Here is a 27801-nt window from a genome sequence, read left to right on the forward strand (position 1 = left end):
ATTTGCCCAAAGCTTGATAATCATTATTGATTTTGCCCCTTTTCCCTAAATTGCTGTCCTCGGCAATTGGAATAAATGTACATGTACAGTATGTTTAATAATATAATTCCTTAAATGAAAAGCAACATTGGTTCATATACTGTAAGTCTTTGGAATAATAACCAGCATTTAGTACACTCTCCATAGTAAATTTATATCTCTGCACTGACAAATATTATAAATCAATAAGAAAAGTGTTTCTCCTCATCTCAATTTCAAGGTGTGGGCCTTGATTTTTTGGCCTCATTACATTTATGGACACATCCTGTACATCATCGTCATCTTCAATGTGATCCTGCAATATTAGTTTCCCCACTGAGGAGTCTGGAGATATTTCTGGGGAAGCAGGAGTTGGGATCTTGGGAACAGATGGGCAAGAGCGGACTAAATAAACGCCCGGAATGAGAGGGGCCATGGAGTGGCAAATCAGCAGAGATTATCCCTGCTTAAAAACTTCTTTCTCTGTTGTAACTACCTGTAGCTGCATGAGCTTAACCCTATATAGCCGGGGGGGGGGGGGGGGCCTAAAAGGCCCCCCCCTCGACATTTTTCGTGATAATTTCTAAATGCAAAAAAATAATACGCTGAAATTTCATGACTTTTCCTTTCACATCTCCAGCAGATTTTGAGACCCTGTTTGCGAAAATCGGGGGTACACTTGCGGAGATATAGCACATATTCGTGACCAATGTCACCGAAAATGGCAATTTCCATTGACTTTTGTGTGTACAATGTATGGGTTTTACAAGAAGTGTTGTCAGATGAATGTTTTTTTTCTGTTTTTCCTCACATAACTTTCTTTTGGGCTATCACCAACTATTCTAGATTTAAAAAAACAATAAAAAATAGAGATTTCAAAACAAAGAAATACATAAGAATTTGGAAACACAGAAGGAAACGAATATTATCGAGAAAAATTTAGCATATGCGCATAATTAATTACTATTATAATCTAATAATTATACAATTTCAATACAGTTGAGTGAGCTGTCTTTTAGATTACATGACTGGCTACTAACATGCTTGATTCCATTGCATTTTCTCAAAAAATGAGGGGAAAACTATAAAAAAATTAAAATTCCTTGAAAAATTTGAATATTTGCATAATTAATTAGATAAATAAAAAAAAAGATAATATCACAAATTTGACAACGCATTCTTGTAAAATACATAATGACACACCCACACACCAAATTTGGTCGCAATCGGTCAATAAACGGCCAAGATCTGAGGGGGGGGGGCCTAATAGGCCCTTCCCCCCCCCTGGCTATGCAATTTCAAAATTGCCCGGGCTATATAGGGTTAAGGGAGTTGAATCCAATCTCAACACCACGTGGGTATTTCATAAAGCTGTTCATAATAAGTCAGAGCAACTATACAAGTGCCTTTTTGTGGTAAACGATATCCACCACATTTTCACTGATTATAATTTAGCAACTCAGAATGGATCACCGGTCGTTTTGTGAAGATGCTCGTAATTTAGGGACAGCTTTATGGAAGACCTACCAGGTTTATTTTAGTGCAACACAGTGTCAGTGAATTACTTGCTAAAGCCTGAAGGAAATAAATACCTGCCTATCACGTCAAATAGTTTTTACATACGTACACTGCAAGTATAACCTTTCCAACCCCTGAAACACCTACAAGAGCAGGTATTCTCTCCATGATCTTGATCTACACCCGCTTTCATCAGGTCCCTTGGTCTACCAGCACTCCTACATGTTAGTATGTCCCCGACACATCTTCCGTTTCCACTGCATATCCTCTTGCTGCAAGACTCCGCCCCATTCCGTGACATCATCACCGTAGGACCCAAGGCATTGATGATGTAGCTCCGCAGCTGTGTACACTCCTGTGCAGTCGAGACATCCGAAGCGTTACCCCAGAGTATGACGCCATTAGTGCCAAACTCGGCCGACTGCAGGATGGTGTTGTTCAAATCTTCCTGAAAGTGAATTGTGGGTGATATTATGATTTGTCAATTCAACTCATGAAATTCATATATCAGCTACTTTGGGGGTTAACATTAAATCCCAAAACATATTACTTGATTTTATTGTACATACCAGTACTACAGGTATTGATAATTCTTTTCTTTTTCTCATTCTTCTTTTCCTTGTTTACAACTTAACTTAAAATTACCATTTTAAATTATATTCTCTATTATCATTATAACTGTCATTCATCATCATCATTATTGTGTCAATGACATTATTCTATAATTTTTTTTATTACCTGAATCCTACTGCATGAATAAAGTGATACATATGCATTTAAAATCATTGAAATGAGTTCATGAAAATATCACTAGTCTGCTTGCAAGTGACATTAATGATTCTTTAAATGTTAACACTATAATTGTGAAATTGGAATTTCATTTTTTTTTAAATAAATCAACTGTTCCTACCAGACTATAGAAGAGACCTGTGTGAGAGTAGTTGAATCTTGTGTAGCTCATGATAACTCCTTGAGGATCATCGGACCTCTGCCTGACCCTCAAAGCTTCCTGCAACTTACTTCTAACATACAACTTCTGATAGAAATGGAAAGGTCTGAGATAAATTGATGGATAAAGTGCGGTTCTCCCGTTGAAAAGCCACATGATGTTGTTGTTATTCGTCATTGATGCAGCTGTGCAACTCATATTGGCTGTATCTCCATGGATTAGACAGAGCGGGTATATATAGAAACCCCAGGTGGTGTTTGGTCGCAGTGTCTTCGCCAACTCCAGAGTGCTTTCCATGAAAAGCTTGGCACCTTCTTCCCACTCTAGCATAGCAACGGACTCAACCATGGCAGTGTCCCATTCAGGATGCAGCTCTTTCACATGCGCGATCGACTTTTCCTGATAGATGCGCATCATGTCAAAGTTCTCTTTCCATTGGGGACGCCAAGCTTCCCAGTCAATGACGGCGACACCATTATACTTTGGATCTGGAATGGTACTCATAATGTCCTCTGCAGCCTTCTCGAGATGTTGGGTTATGTTTGCTAGCTGGGAAGTTAGAAAGAATATTTAAAGAGACATACATATCATATTGTAGTGTGGCCGGGGGTTCTAACAGGTCTTCCTCGCAGTCATAAGCAAGCCAACCCAAAAATAAAGATGTTGACCAAATGTAGTGTAGTAGGGTTCTGATTTATTGGTCTGCAATGCAGACCTCACTAGGCATTGCCTTCACAAATTATACATTCAAATATATTCAAAAATAAAGTCACATGATAAATTCAACCAATAGAGAAACAGAGAATGGAAGAATCCAGAAAAGTGGAAGAACCAAGGCTGAAAGGTGAACCAATGAGGATGAGATAGGATGGTATGAATGAAGAAGAATGTTCTGAATGTAAATGAGAAAATGACAATAGAAACATGTGAAGCTGTATGGAGTTGGAATGGCAATGGAATGATGTGATGAAGAAACTAAGGAATGAGAGAAACAGGTGTGTGACAAAGGTATAGAAATAGTAGTGAAGAGAAGTATGGAAAGCTAAGTGTGAAATAAACAATTATATCAAATAAGGCAAAATTAAACTCTTACATAAATTTCCTTCTTCGCTAAAAATGTCCTCATTTTTATAAGTTTCAAATTGATAGATTTTTTTTTTAATTTGTCAAAAGTAGTTTTCCGAAAACTTTTGGATTCACAAAATGAGGATGAGTACTTTTTTGATGAAGGAAATCCATAAATATATATATATATATTTTTTTAAGCATTATCTGCAACTTTTGCAACTGTCAGTAAAACAAAAAGTTTTCTGATTTTGATAATTTGAAATTTGCCAAAATGAAATTATCCAGAAAGAACATTTATCATTTTTTTTCTTCTTTTACAAATGAAAACGTTTCACTTGTTTATTTGAACAAAATATAAGATCAATGAATGCTGTTCTTCTGTCAGTTGCAATAGATATACAAGAACATGTGTATTTCTTTCATTTCTTTCATTTCAATAATAAATGCATTTTTTTTAGCATAAATTTATATACATGGCAAAGTTGTTTAGTCACTTTTCAATACAAAGCAAGAAATATAACTTTTTTTTGCCCGTTATCTACATGTATAAAGCACAATATACAGTAATCTGTACAATAACTAGAACTGAATAACATCAAAGTATTCTTTTATACCAATATTTTCTTTTGCGGATGCAAAATGAAATGCTCGGATCACTAAATTGACTCTTTTTTTCTTTGAAATAAACTTCTGAAATATGTTTGAATGTGCTTGAATATGAAAAGAAAACATACATAATAATGAACTTTTCTTTTCTGTTAAATAAACTATACATCACATGATCTTTTATTTGGAAAATTTCGAAAGGAAAGAAAATATAAGTTTTTATTAAATTTTTGAACTGTTTTGTTATTGTTCGCAAAATTATAATTTGAATAACTTGGTTCCATAAAAACACTAACTTCTAAAGGTATAGAACTGCATCTAGTAGACTAGTACAATCTGTGATAACCTAGTATGAAAGTGAAAAAAAAAGACAATCTTTTTTTTTAAAGCTTTGTATATCAAAATCGTCCAATGTTTTTGTATGTGTAACAGATGACTTGGTACAATGTATACAAGCAAAATATCTAATTTCCGCACTGTGCAAGGAAAACAAAAATTAGCCCGTTGTGTAAAAAGAGCATAAAATAGTTTTGTAATAGTACAAAAATATTGATGCATTTATGAAAATACATGATGCACATGCAATTAATTCAAATGTCACATAATATAACATTAAAAAAAATAGCACAAAATTCAAACGATTGCTTGATCAAAATGTTTTAAAAATATTCAACGTTCCGAATATTCATTTTCTTCAAATGTTCTTACAGTTCGGTCGAGATATTTGCTCATTTAGTGATTATTTTCTATTAAAATTATATCAATTTTAAATGTTCTAGAAATAGAGTATATTTGTTGATTCTTGTCAACATTTCACTTCTTTTCATCTTCTTTCTATCATCGCGACGTCGACTGTTGATGATTATGTTTTGAAATAAGTTCAGTCTCTTGAATATTTTGATGCTTGATATTTCTTCAAAATAGTTTTAAAATGTTCAAGTTCGAAGATTGAAGCCTGGGAATCAATAAATTTTGGATGATTTCGCTGTTTCTTCAATAAAGTTCAAATGTCTCAGTTTGACAAATCAAAGTGATAAAATTCACAGATGCAAACTTCGATGATGTCGCTAAATTTACTTTAATTGCTGCTATTTATTTGAATGGTTTAAGTTGTAAATGTCACAGTTCTCTTGAATTAAAGCTGAAATCAATCAATTCAATAAATTCACATAATCATTTTTCAAAGTCGCCAAATCTTGTTGGTATTTTGACTCTTCGTCCATAACGCGTTGTTGTGACGTTCTCATCTGGTGGACGTCCATGGGGTTGAGTTTTAGGGGCATCATGGTGTCTGACATCAGATGGACCTGGGGTTTGGTTAGGAAGATGTGGTCCGTGCTCATCAGAGGGGTTTGGAAGTAGTTGGTCATCTGACTGACTCCGGTCAGTTCTACGAACATCTCGCCTCGGCTGGATGTGCTCTGACCTAGATAATTGGTCAGATGTAGACTGGAGGTGAACATCTGGTGATGACAATTCTGACCATGAAGGTTGGTCAGATGAAGGAGGATGTTCGACATCAGGTGTGGAACGAGACTGCCCTGACCATGAAGGTTGGTCAGATGAAGGAGGACGTTGTACATCTGGTGTGGAGCGAGATTGCCCTGACCATGAAGGTTGGTCAGATGAAGGAGGACGTTGGGCATCACGTGTAGAGACAGACTGCCCTGACCATGATGGTTGGTCAGTATCTGTCGTCAGTTGTGGTTTGGTAGTTGACCATTCGATGAAGGAAGTTTGAGGATCAGATTGAGAACTTGAAGGAGGTTGTGAGTTTGAAGGAAGGTTTAGGGGTGAAGGAGGGATGGTTGGATGAGTTCCACCTTCTTTCCTAGACTTGGATTGTTGAGGTAGCTTTGATCGGAAGAGTTTCAGTCTGTTATGATGCACTACCTTCTGTATTCTATGATTGTGGATATCTTCAATACGATAGTTCAGACCATCTTCTGAGGAAGACATAATGGAAAATGGTCCAGTCCAGTTTGGTTGTAACTTGTGTCTGGCATTTGCTGGGTCATGAAGCCAAACTAAGTCTCCAACAGAGTACTTGATGGTACGAGTCTTCATGTCGTAACCTATTTTCTGCTGCTTTTGGGCTAGTTCAGACTTTTGCTTGGCATAAAGAAATGCTTTCTTACGACGTTGTTGGAGAGCTATAACATACTGTTCTGGTGAGGTAGTATGTTGCTGGGCTGGAACTGGACATGTTATGTTCACTGGAACTCGAGCTTCTCTTCCATGAAGAAGGAAGTAGGGACTAAGTCCTGTTGTGGAGTGGACACTTGAGTTGTATGCAAGTTGTAGTTGAGGGAGGTGAGAATCCCAATCTCCACGTTTGTCAGCGACATATCGTGCTAATTGTTCTTTGATTACACGATTTGCTCGTTCGACCATTCCAGCACCTTGAGGATGGTAAGGCGAAGATCTGGATTTACGAATTCCAAGTTTTTCGCAAAGTTGTTGTACGAGCCTCGACTCAAACTGTCGACCTTGGTCGGTGTGCAAAGTTTCTGGCACACCGTGCTCTGTGACGTAGTCTTCAAAGATGTGCTTAGCGACCGTCTCGGCAGTTTGGTTCCTCATAGGGTAGATGTTGACATATTTTGTGAAGTGGTCGATGATGACTAGTATACAGCGATATCCACCACGAGAAATAGGGAGCTCGGCGATGTCGGCGAAGATCATCTGAAAAGGGTGATCAGTCGTTATACTTCGTAATGGGGCTTGGTGTTTTGGATTTGGTGACCTGAACGACTCACATGCCATACAAGTAGAACAATGGTTGGTAATATCTCGTCTCATGAATGGCCAGTAACAAGTGGCTTCTGCTCGAAGTGTGCGCTGAATTCCAAAATGGCCTGATGAAGGATGTCCATGTAGTTCTTCGAGTACTTTAGGAATGAGTTTTTGAGGTATGACTGGTTGAAGTATCGTTGTGCCAAGTCTATCATATTTCATACGATAGAGGATGTTTCCCTTAATTGTCAGACGAGGGTATTCCCAGAGTAGTCGTCTCATACGGGGATTGAAGCGACGTATTTCTCTGACAGATGGTCGATATCCCAACTTGACATACTCCTTGACCTGGTTGATATTTTGATCTAGTTCTTGGCGTTCTTGCAACTCAGATTGCTGATTGGCTAGAATGAAATTTTCTGGTTGCGTCTGGTTAGTACTTTGGGACTTGTGTTCAGTCGATCCCTGGGTAGTGTGAGACTTTGTAGTAGACCTTGTGTGAACTACATTACAACTGGTTTGGTCTTGATGTAGGAGATTGGTTTGGTTATCTCTTGAGTGGTTGTGTGGACGTCGAGAGAGTGCGTCAGCATTCTGATTGGAGCGTCCCTTGCGATGTATGATCTTGAAGGAATAGGCATCCAATTCTACTATCCAGCGTGCACGTCTACCAGTTGCATCATCTTGGATTGGTACTTTCATGTATCCTAGAAGTGGTTGATGATCTGTGTATACTGAGAAAGGCTGGCCTCTAAGATAGTGGCGGAAGTGTCGTACAGCTGAGACAATGGCCCACAATTCTCGATCGTACGTAGACCATTTCTTCTGACTTTCTGATAGTTTGTGGCTGTAGTAGGCTATGACGTGTTCTCTTCCATCTTGGACTTGGGAGAGAATAGCTCCAACAGCATCACAAGAAGCATCTGTGGCTATGTTGAAAGTCTTGTTGAAGTTAGGAAATGCTAGTATGGGTGGATTGGTAAGTGCCATCTTCAGTTTGATGAAGGCGTTTTCACAGTCGGCATTCCAGACGAATTGCATTCCTTTGTGCGTCAGATTGGTAAGAGGTGTGGAAACTTGGGCAAAGCCTGGAATAAATCGACGATAGAATGAAGCAAGGCCTAAGAAAGATCTAATCTGTGAAGGATTCTTGGGTCTTGGCCATGCTGCAACCTTGGCTGTGTTGTTTGGATCTGGAAGCACTCCTTGTGTACCAATTACATAGCCTAGATAGGTGACTTTCTTCTGTAGAAATTGGCATTTGGTAGGTTTCAACTTCAATCCGGCGTCTTTGAAGCGCTGGAGGACTTCTTGGAGGTTTTGGAGATGTTCTTCAAAGCTTCAACCCATCACAATACAGTCGTCGAGGTATATGAGACAAGTCGACCAATGCAAACCATGTAAGACAGATTCCATAAGACGCTGAAATGTCATTGGTGCATTTACTAAGCCGAATGGCATAACATTAAAATGATAAAAGCCAGTACCGGTGGTGAAGGCTGTCTTCTCTTTACTTTCTGGGTCAAGTCTAATCTGCCAATACCCACTTGAAAGATCCATGACACTGAAGTAGGATGACGAAGAAAGGGCATCAACAGAATCATCTTGACGAGGTATTGGGTGAGAGTCTCTGATGGTGACGGCATTGAGAGCTCTGTAATCGACACAGAATCTGTAGGTGTTGTCCTTTTTCTTTACCATCACTATAGGACTCGACCAAGGGCTGTGGCTTTCTTCTATAATTCCACGTTCAAGAAGATCATCTACCTGTCTCTGGATTTCACATCGCATGGTAGGTGATGTGCGATAAGCTCTTTGACGGATGGGTGTGTCAGTCGTTGTGGTTATCTTGTGGTAGACATCAGCCTGTCCTATATCATCTTGAGATGAGCTATGAAAATACTTACCTGATTTTCTTATTTACGAGATAACTCATACATCTACTTGATTTGCTAGTTCAGCCCTCTGGACTGCCATACCCGAAAAGAACTCCCAAGAATTTAAAAAGCGCGAGCGCGCCCTCTCCCGTTCAGGCTTACTACCCATGATCACCGCGCAATTAGCGTCCATCTTCCTCACCTTTCGCAAGCCCATACGTTGAAACATGTTGCTACGCAAGGCGGAGGGTCGGTGGGAGGGTATCAAGTAGATGTATGAGTTATCTCGTAAATAAGAAAATCAGGTAAGTATTTTCATAATTTACTTCAATAACTCCATACATCTACTTGATTTGCTAGACCAGCACGGACTCAAACCGTTGGGAGGCATGTTTTCAATTGTAAGCCTAAGAAAATTTAACAAAACAAAAACAACGAAATTTAGGGAGAGGGGGAAAAAGCCGCAGCTGCTTTAAGCGCCGAAGCAGCAAATCTCGCCTCGCTGGACGGAATGTCCTTCAAGTAGAAAGAAGTGAAGGAGTTAGTTGAGCGCCAAAAGGCGGCCCTCAAAAATGTCCTCGAGAGGAATGCCCTGTATACTCAGGAATACTAAGTATCATGGGCCCTCGGCCTAGTGTCAGGAGAACAACATCACCTGCTGACTAGAGCGTAAGAATCGAAATTTGTTGAAAATTTCAACAAGAATCGTGATCGGAAAACTGAAGCTTTTAAGGCTCAGTAAGTGATCAATCGACCAATCTGAGAAGGCGAGATATCTCAGAACCCCTACCGAAATTTAAGCGTGCCGCTTGCTAGTAACCAGCATGCGACTAGCAGGGCGCTCGCTTAATAAGCGAGTGCATGCTAGCTCGCTAAAAGATCGCTTAACTATTACTCTGCACGCATATCACACGCTTATTAAGCTAGCCGCATGCTAGTTACTAGCATGCCGCAAGCTTGCGCAAGCTAGTCGCACGCTTCCCGCAAGCTTGGAAATTTCTTTAGGGGAAGCCTCCGCGTGGGAGAAAGCGCCCAGAATTCGATATCTGTCTCAAATGCGTGAGGGCAGAAATCTGCAGAATTCTGATAGAGAGCTGTGGTAAAAAGTTACTAGCGGTCCGAAGGGGACCAGGAACGACGGAGAGTAGGGATTTTAGGAAGAAAACCACTCGTAAGGCAGACAAGGGTCGAGAAAGCGACTGAGTGCCATCCTGTTAATAAGGAATGCCGCGGACATGTTGCCTATGTAGAATAGAGCAGTCTGGTCAAAACAGCTCAACCGGGCGTGTCAGGGAAACAGCGCGGTACACATCACGACAAAAGTGTGTTAGACCGAGTGATCGAGAGAGAACTCAGGATCCCCTTTCTCCCATATTGAATGAAGCACCCATCTGAGGGTGCAGTGCCCGCGGTGGAAGAGGTGGCTTGGCTCAAGCCACCATCGCCGAGAGAGCCCGTGAGGCTAGGCTGCGATGGCTGTCCGCTGGGCGGGGGAATCCCTAGCAGCAGCAAGCGTACGCCAGAGGGAGCTGGCGAAAAAAAAAATCTGTCACGATATTACGTGTAAACGACCATCAAGGGATGCTCTAAACGAACAGACATCGCCAGATATGATACCTCAACCGTTACATTCCCAACGGAATCGAATGAGGTAGCAACGGCCCTGTCCTATCAAGTTAGGGACGGAAACTGGCTAAGAGTGTCGAAGTCCTCGCTTGAAGAAACAAGCGAAGGAGACTTGAGGAAGTAATCACAAAATTTCCATCAGTCTGCGGTGAGAACCAGTTGTTTATGAAAACAGTCACAAGGCCTGTTTCTCAGGTGATCGTAAGAGCAAGCACCGCCGGCGCCGGTGGAAGCGTGGAACAGTCCGATATCGGTAAGATAAGGAGCTCCAAAAAGCTGCAGGGGGCAGCAAAAATGACGCCCTAAGCAGCGGGGGATGAGAATCTAAATTTCTAAAAGAAGAACTCCAGTGAAGTAAATCACTTACATGGAGAGGCTCATCCACAGTCGGCCCGAGAGAAGGCGGGTCGTAGTGATCGTGGTTAGGAAGGCATAAGCATACATCCATCCACTGTTACATCATCCTCGGTCGTGCGGTGACCCTGGCCACATGCCTTGCATGGAAGGAGGATGAAAGCAGCATGCGGGGCGACTCGAGTGTGCCGTGAAAAAATTTCTAAGAAAGAAGCCGATTCGACAAACGGCACGGTAAAGACATCCACCGTAGACCACTCCGCACAAGGAGGGAACGGCGGAGACCCCCGCAAGATTGACCCACATAGAGGGCAGTCTATAAGATAGACAGAGCTCGACCGATGGTCTGGCGGTGTACAGTTTGGTGTGAACTCGCCGACCCGGTACGGTGGGTGTGCCCAGAAAGTAGGCATAGAATGCCGACAGAGAATCCTGGGGCTTTAAACAAGTTTGAACGCACGTACATAGCCAACAATCTCATGAGATGTACGGCGGTTACTTTCCTCCGAGATGATGTTTACCCAACCGGGAAAGACTCGGGGAACAGCTGTGAATGTCAACAGGAGGGATATCTAGCATATGAAAAGCTGATTCCTTCCACGTATTCGGTGCGGGTGCTGCCGGCGGCGTCCGGGGGGACGACCGGTGATGGCAGCTCGGGCAGGGAGCCGCCCGAATACGAGACAAATAGGTTAACATAACCATAATGCACCGGGTGGTGAAGGCATAGCGATTATTAAGCACAGGAGAACTTTTAATCGCCGTGACATTCAGATCCGATATACATACTCATAAGCTCGGAGAGCTATGAGATAGTGAGACATACCGCTGAGCGGTGATGGTGCTCATATCAGAGTCGCCCTCTCTTCAGCGGCGATCGCTGGAGACCGGGTGTCTGTACTAGCCCTGACTCTGGCGTTGCAAGGGTAGGAGCTAAGTAAGACAGGGCACCCTTACTTTCGAATAGAAAGTGAGGTTCAGGCCAGAAAAGCGACGGTCCCGTCGCCTGGGCGGACGGTCCGCGGACGTGATAGGTTGCCCTCTCAAAGAAGTGCAGCATGCAGTATGTAAGAGATTCATACCTCCAATCTACGGGCCCGCTTAGGGGGAAGAATGGAGAGAGTTACCGCTGAAGGAGTCGTCGCCGTATGTGAGCTTGACGTAGAGGGCGAATTCGGGAATACCTGCATAATAATCGCCCCCCCCCCTGCCTCTGCCTTCTCGCTAGCCTCGAGAGGCTTGAAAATTTCGAGACGGCGGCGCCGGAGCCTGGCGCTTCCGGGCAGCAGCAGAGCGGGGGTGGGTTTACACCCTCGGAGCTGGCGGCTTCCTCGTCGTAGGAGCCGCCTCGTCTAGAGCGACCCCGTCACTCTCCGAGACCCCCAATTCGGCCGCTTGAGCTCGGAGCGCCTGAAGAGGCGGGGCGAGAAAAAATGGACTCCCTTGCTTCATCAATACCCCCGCTCGGAGGGTAGATGTGAGGTAGATACTTGTCAAGCAGCGCCTGAGCGCTTACTGAAAAGTCGACCGCGGGATAGGGGTTGTCCTCGCACTGTCCGCCTTCGAGAGACTCCTCGTAAAGGGAGTCTCGCTCTATGGACTGAACCGGGGGGTTGTCCAGTAAGCGCCGGGGTGGCCCCGCGTGTCGGCTGGGACACGTGCTCTGAGATCGACGAAAATGCTGGAAAGCACACGCGATCTTGAGGCACCCGGTTAGTCGGTGCACTGGCTGGCGATTTAACAGAATCGCTCGAGGATTTCCCGGGTGTCTGGTGGTTATTGCCCACTTGTCTCGCTTGATGCTCAGGGGCATCAGCGGAGTGAGTAGACGTCGAGGGTGGGGGAACCCGCACTACTCGAAAGCAGAATGTAGCAGCATGAATAGCTGTGACATCTGACCACCGACACAAGGGTCTGAAGGAGGGACGCCCATGGCAACAGGGCTGGCCGACCTCACCTTCGACCTCTTCTTCTTCGCGGCCTCCGCCGGCGTGGCCGGGGCAGAAGAAGGCACAAGAGGCACGGGTGATTTCTTACGATTTGCCGCCCCTGGCAGGGCGGCCGTCAACAACGAAACTTCACCCGAATCTGACGGGGTCAGATTGTGGTCACAGTCTGATGTGTGACGCCTCTCGCGGTAGCAGAATGTAGCAGCATGAATAGCTGTAACATCTGACCACCGACACAAGGGTCTGAAGGAGGAACGCCCATGGCAGCAGGGCTGGCCAACCTCTCCTTCGACCTCTTCTTCTTCTTCTCTTTCTGCGGGCTCCGCCGGCGTGGCCGGGGCAGAAGAAGGCATGAGAGGCACGGGTGATTTCTTACGATTTGCCGCCCCTGGCAGGGCGGCCGCCGACAACGAAACTTCACCCGAATCTGACGGGGTCAGATTGTGGTCACAGCCTGATGTGTGACGCCTCTCGCGGTAGCAGAATATAGCAGCATAACATGTATGACTGTAACATCTGGCCATCGATAAGAGGGTCTGAAGGAGGAACGCCCATGGCAACAGGGCTGGCCGACCTCTCCTTCGACCTCTTCTTCTTCTTCTTATTTTGCGGGCTCCGCCGGCGTGGCCGGAGCAGAAGAAGGCACAAGAGGCACGGGTGATCTCTTACGATTTGCCGCCCCTGGCAGGGCGGCCGCCAACAACGAAACTTCACCCGAATCTGACGGGGTCAGATTGTGGTCACGATCAGATTGTGGTTACAGTCTGTGTGACGCCTCTCGCGGTCAGGGGCTGGGCGATCTCTCCCGATGCTGTCAACGGAGGACGACTTATACGGCAGAGATCCTGACCTGTGCCGGGGGGAGAGAACCGCACTCTCCCTCCGGACTTCTGGTGACCCGGTAGCCGGTGGGTCGCATAGCCCTATGGGTGCTGCGGCGGCAGGACCTAGTTTAGGCTTGGAAGCCTTGGCTACCACTTTTTCCTTTGTCCGAGACCGTGGCACCACAGTCTCGGCCTTCCTTCTCTTAGCATCCAACCGCAAATTCGGAATGCTGATCGACGCACCCTCATACTCACCGCCGCCGGGCGCTCACCGCGGCGTCCCTCCTACTCGCCTGGAGGCGGCCGACTTCTGTAAACTTGCAATCGGGACGGTCCCCGTGGAGGGCACCAGGTCCTCTGGGGCTGTGTTAGTCCCATTCAAAGGTACCTCTCTCTACCCTGAAAAAGGAAAAACAAGAATTTTTTTTTTTTTTTTTTTTTTATTACAAAGATCTCGCTTAGATTAAAAGTGGAGACCGGAGTGGTCTTTCCCTCCTCCTATAAGGAGTTTGTTTGAGTAAACAGAACAAAACAAGAGGGGAGGGGTAGGGAGGAAGAAGAACCTAAGAATAGTTTAGGTATCTGCCTGTAAGAAAATAAAAAGGAGGTCGGAGACTTTGAAAACTCCTACAAGGTTCCCCTACTATATTCTCTTTTTTTTTTTTTTTGCCCGAAGGAAAAATTCGAAACAAAAATTCAAAAATGAATGCAAGTTCAGAAGAGAACGAAGTTTCCACCTGCGAAGAAACACAAAAACAAGCATTTCAGAGCAGGAAGAAAAGGGATTGAGAGACAAATAATTCCAGATAAGAGAAATTTTACGATAATTTCCAAGAGGAAAAAAGTAACCTCCTGTGGAAAGGTAAAGAAATTCAGAACAGGAGGAAGGAGGAACGTCTCTAGTAACGATTCCAAGAGGAAGAACGACACAGTAAATCCTCAAAGGGAAATCGTACAGCCCGCCTGTCGAAGTAAAAAAATATAAGACTAGGAGGGAAGAGGGAATTGAACGAAGAAAACAATTCCGGGAAAGGTCAAAAAAATTTTTTTTTTTTTTTTGGGGGGGGGATTGAATAACCAATCAATCAAGGTATAATTGCGTAAGCCGAATTAAACAATCCCCGAAGCGTCTGTGAATAAAATATTAATCAAGAGTTTTATTCAGAACAGAAAGGAAAAGGAATTGAGCTTTAAGCTGCGCCTGAGCTTTAAGATCCGCCTGTGAATAAAATATCAATCAAGAAAATTATTCAGAACAGAAGGAAAAAGGAATTGAGCTTTAAGATCCGCCTGTGAATAAAATATCAATCAAGAAATTTATTCAGAACAGAAGGAAAAGAGAATTGAAGAATTAATCAATCAATAATCAATCGAAAATCTTAATAAATCAATTCCAGAAAGCAAGGAAGGAACAGAGTTGAAGATCCCAACCTGCAAAAAGAAATAACAATAACACCCTCGACAACAAAGTGTAGAGGCTGTCTAGAATTTAATTAAAAAACGGCACCAAAAGCCACCACGCTTTGAACGTGAAGAACAATAACCATGACAGGTGGTGAAGGCTTGCTGCCACGTAGGCAGGCCAAGCCCGGTGCCTCGCGAACGCGCTAGCGGTGCGGCGCGACGAGAACTCAAACGTTAGAAAAACAATTTAAGTGTCACCAAAAAACACGTCTAAAAAGTCACGCCAGGTGTAAATTCTGAACACAATCTTACCCACAGATGGAAAGAATGAATTTAAAAGGGAGAAAGCACAACAGATAAGCGAAAATAATATACCAAAGCTCAAAAAAGATTTGAGCTCTTAGGAGACATATCTGAGCACGTCTTGACAGGTGGCTTGCCGAAAGCAAAAGAGGAAGATGGACGCTAATTGCGCGGTGATCATGGGTAGTAAGCCTGAACGGGAGAGGGCGCGCTCGCGCTTTTTAAATTCTTGGGAGTTCTTTTCGGGTATGGCAGTCCAGAGGGCTGAACTAGCAAATCAAGTAGATGTATGGAGTTATTGAAGTAAATTAAACACATCAGCATAGGAATTTAGAACTTGCTTGGTCTTGTCATACTGTTCCTTGGTGAGGTCTGATTTGGAAAGCATGTCATCTACTGGTAAGATTGGTTTTGCCTCTTGGGTAGCTGCAATCACCTTATCGAAGATCTTGTATTCTTCTGGATCACTGGTCAGTGAATGGAAATGACCAAGGGTGGTGTTACCTGTAAGATCAACCTTTTCTTGAGATGTATTGACCAGTCTAACAAGGATGAGACCATCTTGGGCTGTGTTCACTGATCTGGCACCAGCTACAGGATGATATTCTTGTAATGTTGGCTCAAAGATACCATCATATCCTTGCGGGATAAGGTCTGGTTGTTGAGGTTCTAGTCTGCCTTGGACATGTATCTCACTCATTGCTGGTATAGAGACTTGTCCTACCAGTGTAACATTACACTTGAAAGGGGCTTGGTAACGGTGCTTGTCGACTAGAGGTATCGTTACACCTGGCATGGTGAACGTAGTAGTGGAGAGTACTGTGTCGTTTCTCCAAAAGAAATCCCAACCTAAGATGACAGGGTGGCTTATTCCTCTGGCAACCATGAACGTATGACGTCGTGTAGTATTACCAAGATGTAGGATGGTGTCAATGGTACCGATGATGTCTAGAAGTTGTTTGGTAACAGACGTTGCTGCAATAGTGGATTTCACTAGAGGGCTTCTCTGAGACTTTGGTATTGAGTCATAGAAATCACTGCTGACTAGGGAGGTGTATGATCCGCAGTCTAAGTACGCAAAGACATAAGTGTTGTCAAGGATTACAGGGATGAAGGGTGGTTGTTGTGGTGAACACTCAGATCCATTTTCTTTGTTTACTTGGGCCGTAGTTGTGGGAGTTGATGAGTGGCCCGTATCACCAACTAATGGTAGTTTCCCTGGTAAGTTCTATCAGCTTGGTCGTTGAAGCGAACATTCCGTTGCCTTCTGGGCGGAGTAGGGGAACGTCTTCTCGGCATATCTGGTCTGAAGGAGGATGACTGTGAGTGCGACAAGTATCTTGTCGGACTAGGTGAAGGCGACGAGAAATTCCTTCTAGGTGAGTCTGATCGATGAAGGGAGGAATCACGATAAGAATGAGGATATGATCTGTGACGTGATCTCTCTTGCTGGTAAGTATGCTTATCGTGGTAGTACCCTTGTCTTGTCGGACTAGATGAGGGTGAACGATGACGATATTGCCTATCATCACGACGGGAGTATCTAGTCGGACTTGAGTATGCTGACCGACGATGGTATGATCTATCATCAACACGTGAGTACCTATTTGGACTCGAGTACCTATTTGGACTTGAGTATGGTGACCGACGATAATTTCTGTCATGTGGTCTTTTCTCGAAGGAGGAAGGAGATCTTGAGCGACCTGACATTGTGAGTGTTTCAATCTTTTCCTCTAGGGAGGCGATACGCTGCATGAGTGCATCGTTTGAGTTCTCAGACTTGGATGTAGCAGCCACTTGAATCTGAGTACTATCAGGCTGACCCAAAAGTGTTGCTTGTTCTATGCGAACTGCAGTATTAACGGCTTGCTTGAAAGATTCGACACCGTGTTCGTATAGCTTTCTCCTCAGCTGTAAGTCTAAGCCTGCCATGAAGCGACGAAACTTCTCTCCATCTTGAGCTTCCTCATCGTACTTGGGAAAAGCTTCACCAACTAAAGTTGAAATAGCTGCTGCAAATACTTCAATAGGTTCTAGGGGCTGTCTAGTACGTGCAGTAACACAAGAACGAAAGTTTGTTAGGTATGTTGTTCTGCCAAATATTTCTGAAAGAATTGTCTTTACTTTTTCAAAGTCTTTCTTATCAGAATCAGGAATATTTTCCCAGACAGTAAATGCTGAACCTGAAAGTCTGGAAGGAAGTAAGCTATGTTTCTGAGCATTACTACTGCCTACTGAGTCAACTGCAACTTCAAATCTTTTCACCCATTGGTGAAAATCTTGACCTTCTCCAGTGAAAGTCTCTGGCAATTCGAGGCGAAACATTGCCATGATGAATTAAGACTACCAGAACAATGCTGTACAAATTTATGTAAATGAAGAAGGGTGATCAACTTTCATAAACAGCATAAAGGCATCTTAATGAAGGAGGGAGCTTACTAATCTCATATCAAAGATGCATACTAATAAATAACTGGAGAATAAATGATGAAGGATGACATCAAATATATAAGATATCTGAAAGAATAGTGGTAGACTTACTCAAATATGTAGACAAATTTACTCATCTAAAATTCAAGATGAAGGGAGAAATCAAGACTTGAAGCAGGATGCAAAATGCTTGAAGTACTAAAACCCACGATGAGTATATTGAAGTCTTTGCACATGAAGTAGGGTGAGATTTGGTTGAGTACAAATCAGGATTGGAGGCAAATAGCTTTACTGAAGGAGGAAGAGCTAACATGTCAGTTGAAGCAGGGTGAAATTAGCTTGGTAGGGCTATCACTGGCTGCAAACTCTGCCTGAAGTTAGGGAGACACCGCTGCTACCAGTTTGTAGTGTGGCCGGGGGTTCTAACAGGTCTTCCTCGCAGTCATAAGCAAGCCAACCCAAAAATAAAGATGTTGACCAAATGTAGTGTAGTAGGGTTCTGATTTATTGGTCTGCAATGCAGACCTCACTAGGCATTGCCTTCACAAATTATACATTCAAATATATTCAAAAATAAAGTCACATGATAAATTCAACCAATAGAGAAACAGAGAATGGAAGAACCCAGAAAAGTGGAAGAACCAAGGCTGAAAGGTGAACCAATGAGGATGAGATAGGATGGTATGAATGAAGAAGAATGTTCTGAATGTAAATGAGAAAATGACAATAGAAACATGTGAAGCTGTATGGAGTTGGAATGGCAATGGAATGATGTGATGAAGAAACTAAGGAATGAGAGAAACAGGTGTGTGACAAAGGTATAGAAATAGTAGTGAAGAGAAGTATGGAAAGCTAAGTGTGAAATAAACAATTATATCAAATAAGGCAAAATTAAACTCTTACAATATGGATTAGGATGTCCACAATTAAAAGATACATACATCAGTATTAAAAAGAAAACATTTAGATTTCAATAGGCCAACAACATTTCACCTGTCTTCTTGTATTGGTGGTTATCACTTATCCGGTATTTGAGGCTTACAGTGTAAAGAGAGATGCCAGTTGTGGTAATGATCTCAAAATGAGTTTGAATATACGTATGTAATATCCCAAAAAATAACCACAAGTGTACGTGTATACATGATTGTGTACATGTACATGTATACCTGTAGGCCTTCAATAAAAAAATATGTGCCAAATGGCTCTGAAAGAAAATATGTATGTGATTGTTGAAAAAATACAACACACAAAGAATTCCATCAAATGTTGGGTATTTTTTTAAGCAATTTCAATACACTATCTCACATACTGTATATGCTTTTTGTCTCGCCCACTGGAGGTGAAGGCGAGACCAGTGGTGTAGTCAAGGCATAAACGGCCAAGGCCAAGACTTTAATACCCAAAGCCAAGGCTTCAATACCCAAGACCGAAGCCAAGACCAAGGCCTGAAAACCTCAAGGCCAAGGCATTTCAAGCTTTCGATACATGGAACAATGCGCCAACAATGCATAGGCAGCAGATAAGGCACACAGGGCAAAATGTATTAGGTGAGAACTAGCGAACTGAGCGAGCAAAAATTTTGACCTCTGTAATGCACATGTAAAACAAAAATAATTTCATTGAAGATTTAGACTTTATATCAAAATAATAATATAGGTTATCTTTGTACATATTAGTCAGGCAGCATATGCAATCTACTTCGACAAATTGGCGAAGTAGATTAGAATGGTCATCTTGACCATGTTAGTGGTCAGAATGGTGTCAATTTTTTAAATTACCCCGATTCTGTCGAGTGACACATCAAATTGTTTGGCTTGTTATACTGAACAAACAAGGCAAAAGCAATTTTGTTTTTCGCCCACTTATGAGAATAATCAGAAATATCATGATTTGCGAGGGCACACAAAATTGTATCAAAACTTCATTGTGAAATAACTGGGATGGAATAACGATTGTCATAATTGAATTTCATGTTACACTTAATATGATGACCTTTGATCTTACCATGTGACCTCCGACTGCAGCACATGATGCACGTCCCCCAAGTTCGTCTACCATCCAAATTTTGTTGGAAAGTAACTTCCGGTTGCGGAGTCAGGTGTCATACGAAAGTTTTGCATGTAAAATTTAACACTGACTTGAAAATGACCTTTGATCTTACCATGTGACCTCCGACTGCAGCCCAAGATGCAGGTACCCCAAGTCATCTACCATCCAAGTTTGGTTGAAAAGTGACTTACGGTAGCGGAGTTAGGTGTCATGAGAGTCTTGCATGTAAACGTTAACGTTGACCTGAAAATGACCTTTGACCTTACCATGTGACCTTTCACTCCAGAAAAACAAGCAAGTTGCCTAAGTACATACCATCCAAGTTTGGTTGAAACGTGACTTAAGGTTGCGGAGTTAGGTGGCATACATATAAGAGGGTCTTGCATGTAAACTTTAACGTTGACCTAATAATGACAGACCTTATCATGTGACCTCCGACTGCAGCATAATATGCAGGTCCCCAAGTCAATCTACCATCCAAGTTTGGTTGAAAAGCAACTTACATGTACGGTTGCGGAGTTAGGTGTCATAAGAAAGTCTTGCATGTAAACTTTAACATTGACCTGAAATTGAGCTTTGACCTTACAATTTGACCTCCGACTGCAGCATAACATGCAGTCAATCTACCATCCAAGTTTGGTTGAAAAGTGACTTACGGTAGCGGAGTTAAGTGTCATAAGAGTCTTGCATGTAAACGTTAACGTTGACCTGAAAATGACCTTTGACCTTACCGTGTGACCTGACCTTTCACTGCAGAAAAACATGCAAGTTGCCTATAGGTACATACCATCTAAGTCCAGTTGAAAAGTGACTTACGGTTGAGGAGTTAGATTTCATAAGAGAGTCTTGCATGTAAACGTTAACGTTGACCTGAAAATGACCTTTGACCTTACCATGTGACCTTTCACTCCAGAAAAACAAGCAAGTTGCCTATAAGTACATACCATCCAAGTTTGGTTGAAAAGTGACTTAAGGTTGCAGAGTTAGGTGGCATACATATAAGAGGGTCTTGCATGTAAACTTTAACGTTGACCTAATAATGACAGACCTTATCATGTGACCTCCGACTGCAGCATAATATGCAGGTCCCCAAGTCAATCTACCATCCAAGTTTGGTTGAAAAGCAACTTACATGTACGGTTGCGGAGTTAGGTGTCATAAGAAAGTCTTGCATGTAAACTTTAACATTGACCTGAAATTGACCTTTGACCTTACAATTTGACCTCCGACTGCAGCATAACATGCAGTCAATCTACCATCCAAGTTTGGTTGAAAAGTGACTTACGGTAGCGGAGTTAAGTGTCATAAGAGTCTTGCATGTAAACGTTAACGTTGACCTGAAAATGACCTTTGACCTTACCGTGTGACCTGACCTTTCACTGCAGAAAAACATGCAAGTTGCCTTTAAGTACATACCATCTAAGTCCAGTTGAAAAGTGACTTACGGTTGAGGAGTTAGATTTCATAAGAGAGTCTTGCATGTAAACTATAACATTGACCTGAAAATGACCTTTGACCTTATCATGTGACCTCCGACTGCAGCATAATATGCAGGTCTCCAAGTCCATCTACCATCCAAGTTTGGTTGAAAAGTGACTTACATGTATGGTAGTAGAGTTAGGTGTCATAAGAGAGTCTTGCATGTAAATGTTAATGTCGACCTGAAAATGACCTTTGACCTTACCATGTGACCTTTCACTCCAGAAAAACAAGCTAGTTGCCTATAAGTACATACCATCCAAGTTTGGTTGAAAAGTGACTTAAGGTTGCGGAGTTAGGTGGCATACATATAAGAGGGTCTTGCATGTAAACTTTAACTTTGACGTAATAATGACATTTGACCTTATCATGTGACCTCCGACTGCAGCATAATATGCAGATCCCCAAGTCCATCTACCATCCAAGTTTGGTTGAAAAGTGACTTACATGTATGGTAGCAGAGTTAGGTGTCATAAGAGAGTCTTGCATGTAAACGTTAACGTTGACCTGAAAATGACCTTTGACCTTACCATGTGACCTTTCACTCCAGAAAAACAAGCAAGTTGCCTATACAATGTAAGTACATACCATCCAAGTTTGGTTGAGACGTGACTTAAGGTTGTGGAGTTAGGTGGCAAACATATAAGAGGGTCTTGCATGTAAACTTTAACGTTGACCTAATAATGACAGACCTTATCATGTGACCTCCGACTGCAGCATAATATGCAGGTCCCCAAGTCAATCTACCATCCAAGTTTGGTTGAAAAGCAACTTACATGTATGGTTGCGGAGTTAGGTGTCATAAGAGAGTCTTGCATGTAAACTTTAACATTGACCTTTGACCTTACCATTTGACCTCCGACTGCAGCATATTATGCACGTCCCCCAAGTCCATCTACCATCCAAGTTTGGGTGAAAAGTGACGTACGGTTGTGGAGTTATGTGTCATTAGATTTGTAACGGATGACAGACGACGGACGGACATTTGGATCTCTAAGTCTCGCCTTCACCTCCGGTGGGTGAGACAAAAAGCAAAGGAAAAGTGTATTATATTTTTATTAATATCACGCCAAAATCTATCTTCATGTTTTTAGATTCTCATGAAAAGATTGCATTTTTTATCTCGCTCGCTCAGGACTTATAGTAAGCAACTTCTTGCCACAAGCGCCATACTGGGCCCCCTCAAGCATAGAGTGGGTATCAAAACAATGTTTACACTAAGAAAAAATCCTGTAAAATTATACATTTTTAATATCCTGAAGATTTTTCCACATTTTAACATTGGTACAGATCCATTTAAGCAAATGACGCTATAACTGTCGAAATATACTTCTGTTTGAGTGAGCATCACTTACTTTTGAAGTTAGTGAAAAATGATTTGCGCAGAACTTTGAAATAGAATGCGAATTAAAGCACATACATGTAGACCTTAATCATGGATTGAACACATGGAATTTAGCTAGTAAAATTGATTTGAAGATATCTTTTACCTTTTTAAACTTGTTTCCTTGCCCAAACCACTTTAAGGAGTGCATTGCGCCCCACCCCACTACCCCATACACCGAAGCTATTGTGACGATATTTACTTTACACTGGGATGTGATTTACATACAAGTGGAATGCCTCTGGCTGTCTCACCTGCACCACGCGGTTCAATATAGCAGCAGTGCTGACTTTGAATACTACTCTAACTCGCACAAGATGTTCAGTGATACATGGTTATTATGTCCACTTTTTATGAACTAGACCAATAAACTTACAGAGATATGATGGTTATTCAATAAAAAAACCCAACATGGCCAAAGTTCATTGACCTTACATGACCTGTGACCTTGATCATGTGACCTGAAACTCGCACAGGATGTTCAGTGATACTTGATTACTCTTATGTACAAGTTTCATGAATCAGATCCATAAACTTTCAAAGTTATGATGGTAATTCAACAGATACACCCAGTTCGGCCAAAGTTCATTGACCTTTGACCTTGGTCATGTGACCTGAAATGCGCACAGGATGTTCAGAGATACTTGATTACTATAATATCCAAGTTTAATGAACTAGACCAATAAACTTTCAAAGTTATGATGGTAATTCAACAGATACCCCCAATTCGGCCAAAGTTCATTGACCCTAAATGACCTTTGACCTCAATCATGAGACCTGAAACTTGCACAAAATGTTCAGTGATGCTTGATTACTATTATGTCCAAGTTTCATGAGTCAGATCCATAAACTTTCAAAGTTATGATGGGAATTCAACAGATATCCGCAATTCGACCAAAGTTCATTGACCCTAAATGACCTTTGACCTTGGTCATGGGACGTGAAACTCGTGCAGAATGTTCAGTGATGCTTGATTAACCTTATGTCCAAGTTTCAAGAACTAGGTCCATATATTTTCTAAGTTATGATGACATTTCAAAAACTTAACCTCAGGTTAAGATTTCGATGTTGATCCCTCCAACATGGTCTAAGTTCATTGACCCTAAATGACCTTTGACCTTGGTCATGTGACATGAAACTCTAATAGGATGTTCAGTAATACTTGATTAACCTTATGGCCAAGTTTTATTAACTAGGTCCATATACTTTCTAAGTTATGACGTCATTTCAAAAACTTAACCTCAGGTTAAGATTTGATGTTGACGCCGCCGCCGCCGCCGTCGGAAAAGCGGCGCCTATAGTCTCACTCTGCTTCGCAGGTGAGACAAAAATGGCTTAATAGGCTTGATTTTCATTTTGTTAATCATTGTCAAGCTTGGGAAAAGTGTGGAGAAACAAGTATTAAATGAAAACTGAAATGTAAACCCACAAGTTTAAATGATAAAAACTTAGTGAAAAAATGCTAGAGATGTCTGGTATAAACTATTGTTCAGATTCAGTTATGTCCTCAGATCCAGCTGGCACAAAAAGGGTAAAGTTTGTGTTTAATACCAAGTGTTGAAATTTCAATTTGGGTGGCAAAATTGTTAGAAAATGCTTGAATGTATTCGTTTTATTTTAATTGACTAAAAGTGCAAGGGAAATGTATCAGAAATGTTTCGCAGGGTAAGTTTTATTTCGCCCTTTCCCCTTGACACAGCGTACATTTACAAACGAGCATTTCTGTGTAAACAGATTTCTGCGAGCTTTACAAAAATGGACAGTGCTCACTAAAGTGTATCAATCTGTCAAAACTTTTACTTTCATTGGATAGATGAGACCCAAACCAAAGATTACTATGTGAAATAATACATGTAACTCACCCTGCATGTTGTATACATGTATTTGTTTAATTCCCAGGGCTTTTTCAAAGTGTAAACTGTAAACTTTTTTTGATACATACTGTAGAGCTTCGCCCTGATGGGCACAATAATCCTGTACACCGTGGCACACGAAAAATAGAGAGAAAAGGAAAGAGAGAAGTCATGATCATTTATATCTTTTTAACATTATGTCAAAATTTATCACAAAATTGGATTTTTGCAATAAAAATGTCAAAATTTTTGCTCACTTCGCTCGCATTTATACATAGGCAAGTCCAAGCCATGCATAATCTGGTGGACCATTATCATACATGTACATGTATATCTCCTCTCCTCCTTGAGACAGTGAGTACATGTTAAGTTCCCTGAGTCTCCTTTCATATGGTAAGTTTCTCAAATCCTTCACTAGTTTTGTTGCTCGCCTCTGTACTCTCTAAACCTTCTTGGCATGTTCTGTAAATCTAGAGTTCCAGATGACGCTCCCATTCCAGATGTGGCCTAATTAATGTCTTGAAGAGAATTAGCAAGGTAGATTTGTTTACTTGAGTGAAAGTTCTCTTTATAATTCCGAGCAGATGATATGCCTTATTAACAGCTAGAGACACATGCTGATAAAATTTCAATTGTTGACTGTTACCCCAAGATCCTTTTCAGCAGCAACTGACTTCACTTCTTGTTCCAGCATATAAAACTTTGCTTCTGGATTATTCCTTCCGATGTGTAGAACTTTACATTTACTGCTATTGAACGGTAACTGCCATTTCTCTGACCATAATTGTAGTCTGTCCAGGTCCTCTTGCAGATCTTTGATCTCTGATAGGTCACTCACTATATTGTAAAGTTTGGTGTCGTCAGCAAATAAAGCAACATTACTCTTGTTGACAGCAGATGATAGGTCATTGATAAAGACTAGGAAGAGAACAGGTCCGAGAATGCTCCCTTGCGGTATTCCGCTTGATACTGGAGACCATGGAGATAGTTCCCTATTCACATGTACACGCTAAACTTTTCCTGTCAGAAATTCTCGCATCCAGATAAGAATAAGATAATTTACGTAGAAGCCTTTTGTGGGGAACACTGTCAAATGCTTTGCGAAAATCTAAGTACAAAACATCGATTGGCTTCCCTTCATCAAGCATTTGTATCCATTCTTCAAGCACACAAAGGCTGTGTGGAACATGACCATCCTGGGATGAATCCATGTTGGTTATAATACAAAAATTGATTATTTTGCAAATGATCCACTACAGCATTCCTCACAATCTTTTCCATTAGATTTCCTGCTATCGATGTAAAATGTAAGACTCACTGGTCTACATGTAGTTAGAAATCTGTGTTCTATTTCCTTTCTTGGGAAGAGGAATTACTGTACATTTCCCTTTTTCCAGTCGGCTGGAATTTTACCTTCATGCATTTGACTTGTTGAATATGATTGATAGTGGTTCTGCAATAGCTTCACCCAACTCCTTCAGCACTTTAGGATGGATCCCATCTGGGCCAGCTGATTTATTAACATTCAAGGTTTTGATAATTTTTGTCACATCTGATGATTCAAATCCTAACTTTTCCATACAAGGTTATCAGCATCTACTCCAGTCACATCTGGAAAGTTTTGTAAGTCTTCAACAGAAAATACATCACAAAAATATTTGTTGAGGACATCTGCCTCTTCCTTAACAGTTTCTACTAGAGATCTTTCATCTCTTCTAAGACTTCCTATCTGACTTCTACCTTTAATATTGCTATTTGTGTACCTCCAAAAAGCTTTAGGATTAAAGTTGATACTTTCCACTAGGTCATCTTCAAAGTTACGGCTGTTCTTGCCTTTCTTAGCTCATTCCTTGCCTTTTTATAAGAATTTAAGTCTGCTTGTCTCTCGTCTTCATTTCTATTTATCACTTTTGGTATAGTGTTTCCAGGTTCATGCTTTTTTCTCAGAAAGTTTCTGGATTGGTTTAGTAATATAGATGTTCCGTCTTTTGTCTTTTCTACATTGTCTCATTGGAACATACTTTTTGACAAGAACTTCCATTTTTTCTCGCAGCAAATTCCATGCTCGATCACAATCAAGTAATTCAAGTTCATCCTCCCAATTGATAGATTCAAGAATAAGTTTCATAGATTCATAGTCTCCTTTCTGAAATATCATACAAGTTTCTTTTGTTTCCAACATTTTCAGGTCATTATCTACATTCAATTGGGCAAATAAGCATACATGATCACTAAGTCCTAATGGTGGAAGATACTGCAGTGCAGTAGTGCAGTAACTATGGTGTCAGTGTTAGCAAGCATTAAGTCCAAAGTATTGGACTTCTGTCCACTTCTATACCCATCTCAGGAATAATCTTCTGAAACATTTTCCAGAGGATGCCATTAAAGTGCTCTCAAGCTTTTCATGTTGCAAGAACCAGACTTATCCTCCTCGGTGTCATTGGCAATGTTTCGTATCAGTTTCCTGACTTTCATCCTGTTACTCTTCAATTTATTTTTGATTTACATTTCTCAAGACAGCGCCTTGTTTTTTTTTATAATCTGTTATGCTTACAATTACATGCATTTATCTGTATTGGAATTGAAAATAAACGAATTGAATTGAAAAAAAAAAATTGTTGATCAAGCTGCTGCAAACAGTGACTAATTTTAGCTAGTTATTTTACCATGCTGTACTGCAACTAATGACCTGCAGTTCTCCGGTGAACGGAGGAATTCAACACAGAAGATGCTCCAATCCGATAAGAAAATCACAAATTTAAAGTCAAATCTGAGAGGTATGATCAAAACAAGTCCTCCAGGCTCCACCCGCACACTGTTTCTCCATACTCTCTAGCTCTAGAACTACATGTAGAAGCCGCCTGGCTACCCCCAGTAACAAGTTAGACAATTAATAAATTCTAATAGAACTACATGTAGTAGTTTTTGCTGTACATATTCATGAGAAACAAATGTTGGTGAACAATATCAGAGCATTGAATATTAATTAATTCCATAACTTTGAAAGTTAAAAAGAGAGTAGGTCCTACATACAGTACAACAGTTAACACTGACCTGTGGTATTCCTCCATTAACTGGAACTAGTAGTACCGGTAGTTGTGTTTCATTGCTAGGCCCAGGATCATATTCGTAACGTGGAAACAGTCCTATCTGATTTCTATGGAACAAATTGATCACATTTCCAAACTCTCGGTGATTACTGTTAAATTCAATCCCGTAATCCGACAATGGCAATTCTATACCGAAATGGTCTCCGCAAGGGTTGTGCAGATTCCAAATCGCCCGGAAAATTGTGCCGCTATTTATGACTTTACCACCGGGATGTTTCGGCGCATGACGAGGGATGATCGCCGCTCGAGGTTGTTTTCCCGCAT

The 27801-nt window shown here is 41.6% G+C and overlaps 1 protein-coding gene across 1 annotated transcript; it reads right to left on the reverse strand.

Annotated features, from left to right (window-relative positions):
- Positions 1 to 1154: 1154 nt before the first annotated feature.
- On the reverse strand, positions 1155 to 27801 carry LOC121412987 (hyaluronidase-1-like). The gene is made up of 4 exons (XM_041605750.1): positions 27742 to 27801; positions 27482 to 27577; positions 2447 to 3034; positions 1155 to 1984 (listed from the first exon to the last, which is right to left on the reverse strand). Exons 1-4 carry the CDS (start codon positions 27799 to 27801, stop codon positions 1634 to 1636), a joined length of 1095 nt encoding a protein of 364 aa, XP_041461684.1. The 3' UTR covers positions 1155 to 1633.

Source organism: Lytechinus variegatus, chromosome 4, assembly GCF_018143015.1.
Source record: "Lytechinus variegatus isolate NC3 chromosome 4, Lvar_3.0, whole genome shotgun sequence".
NCBI classification, from domain to species: domain Eukaryota; kingdom Metazoa; phylum Echinodermata; class Echinoidea; order Temnopleuroida; family Toxopneustidae; genus Lytechinus; species Lytechinus variegatus.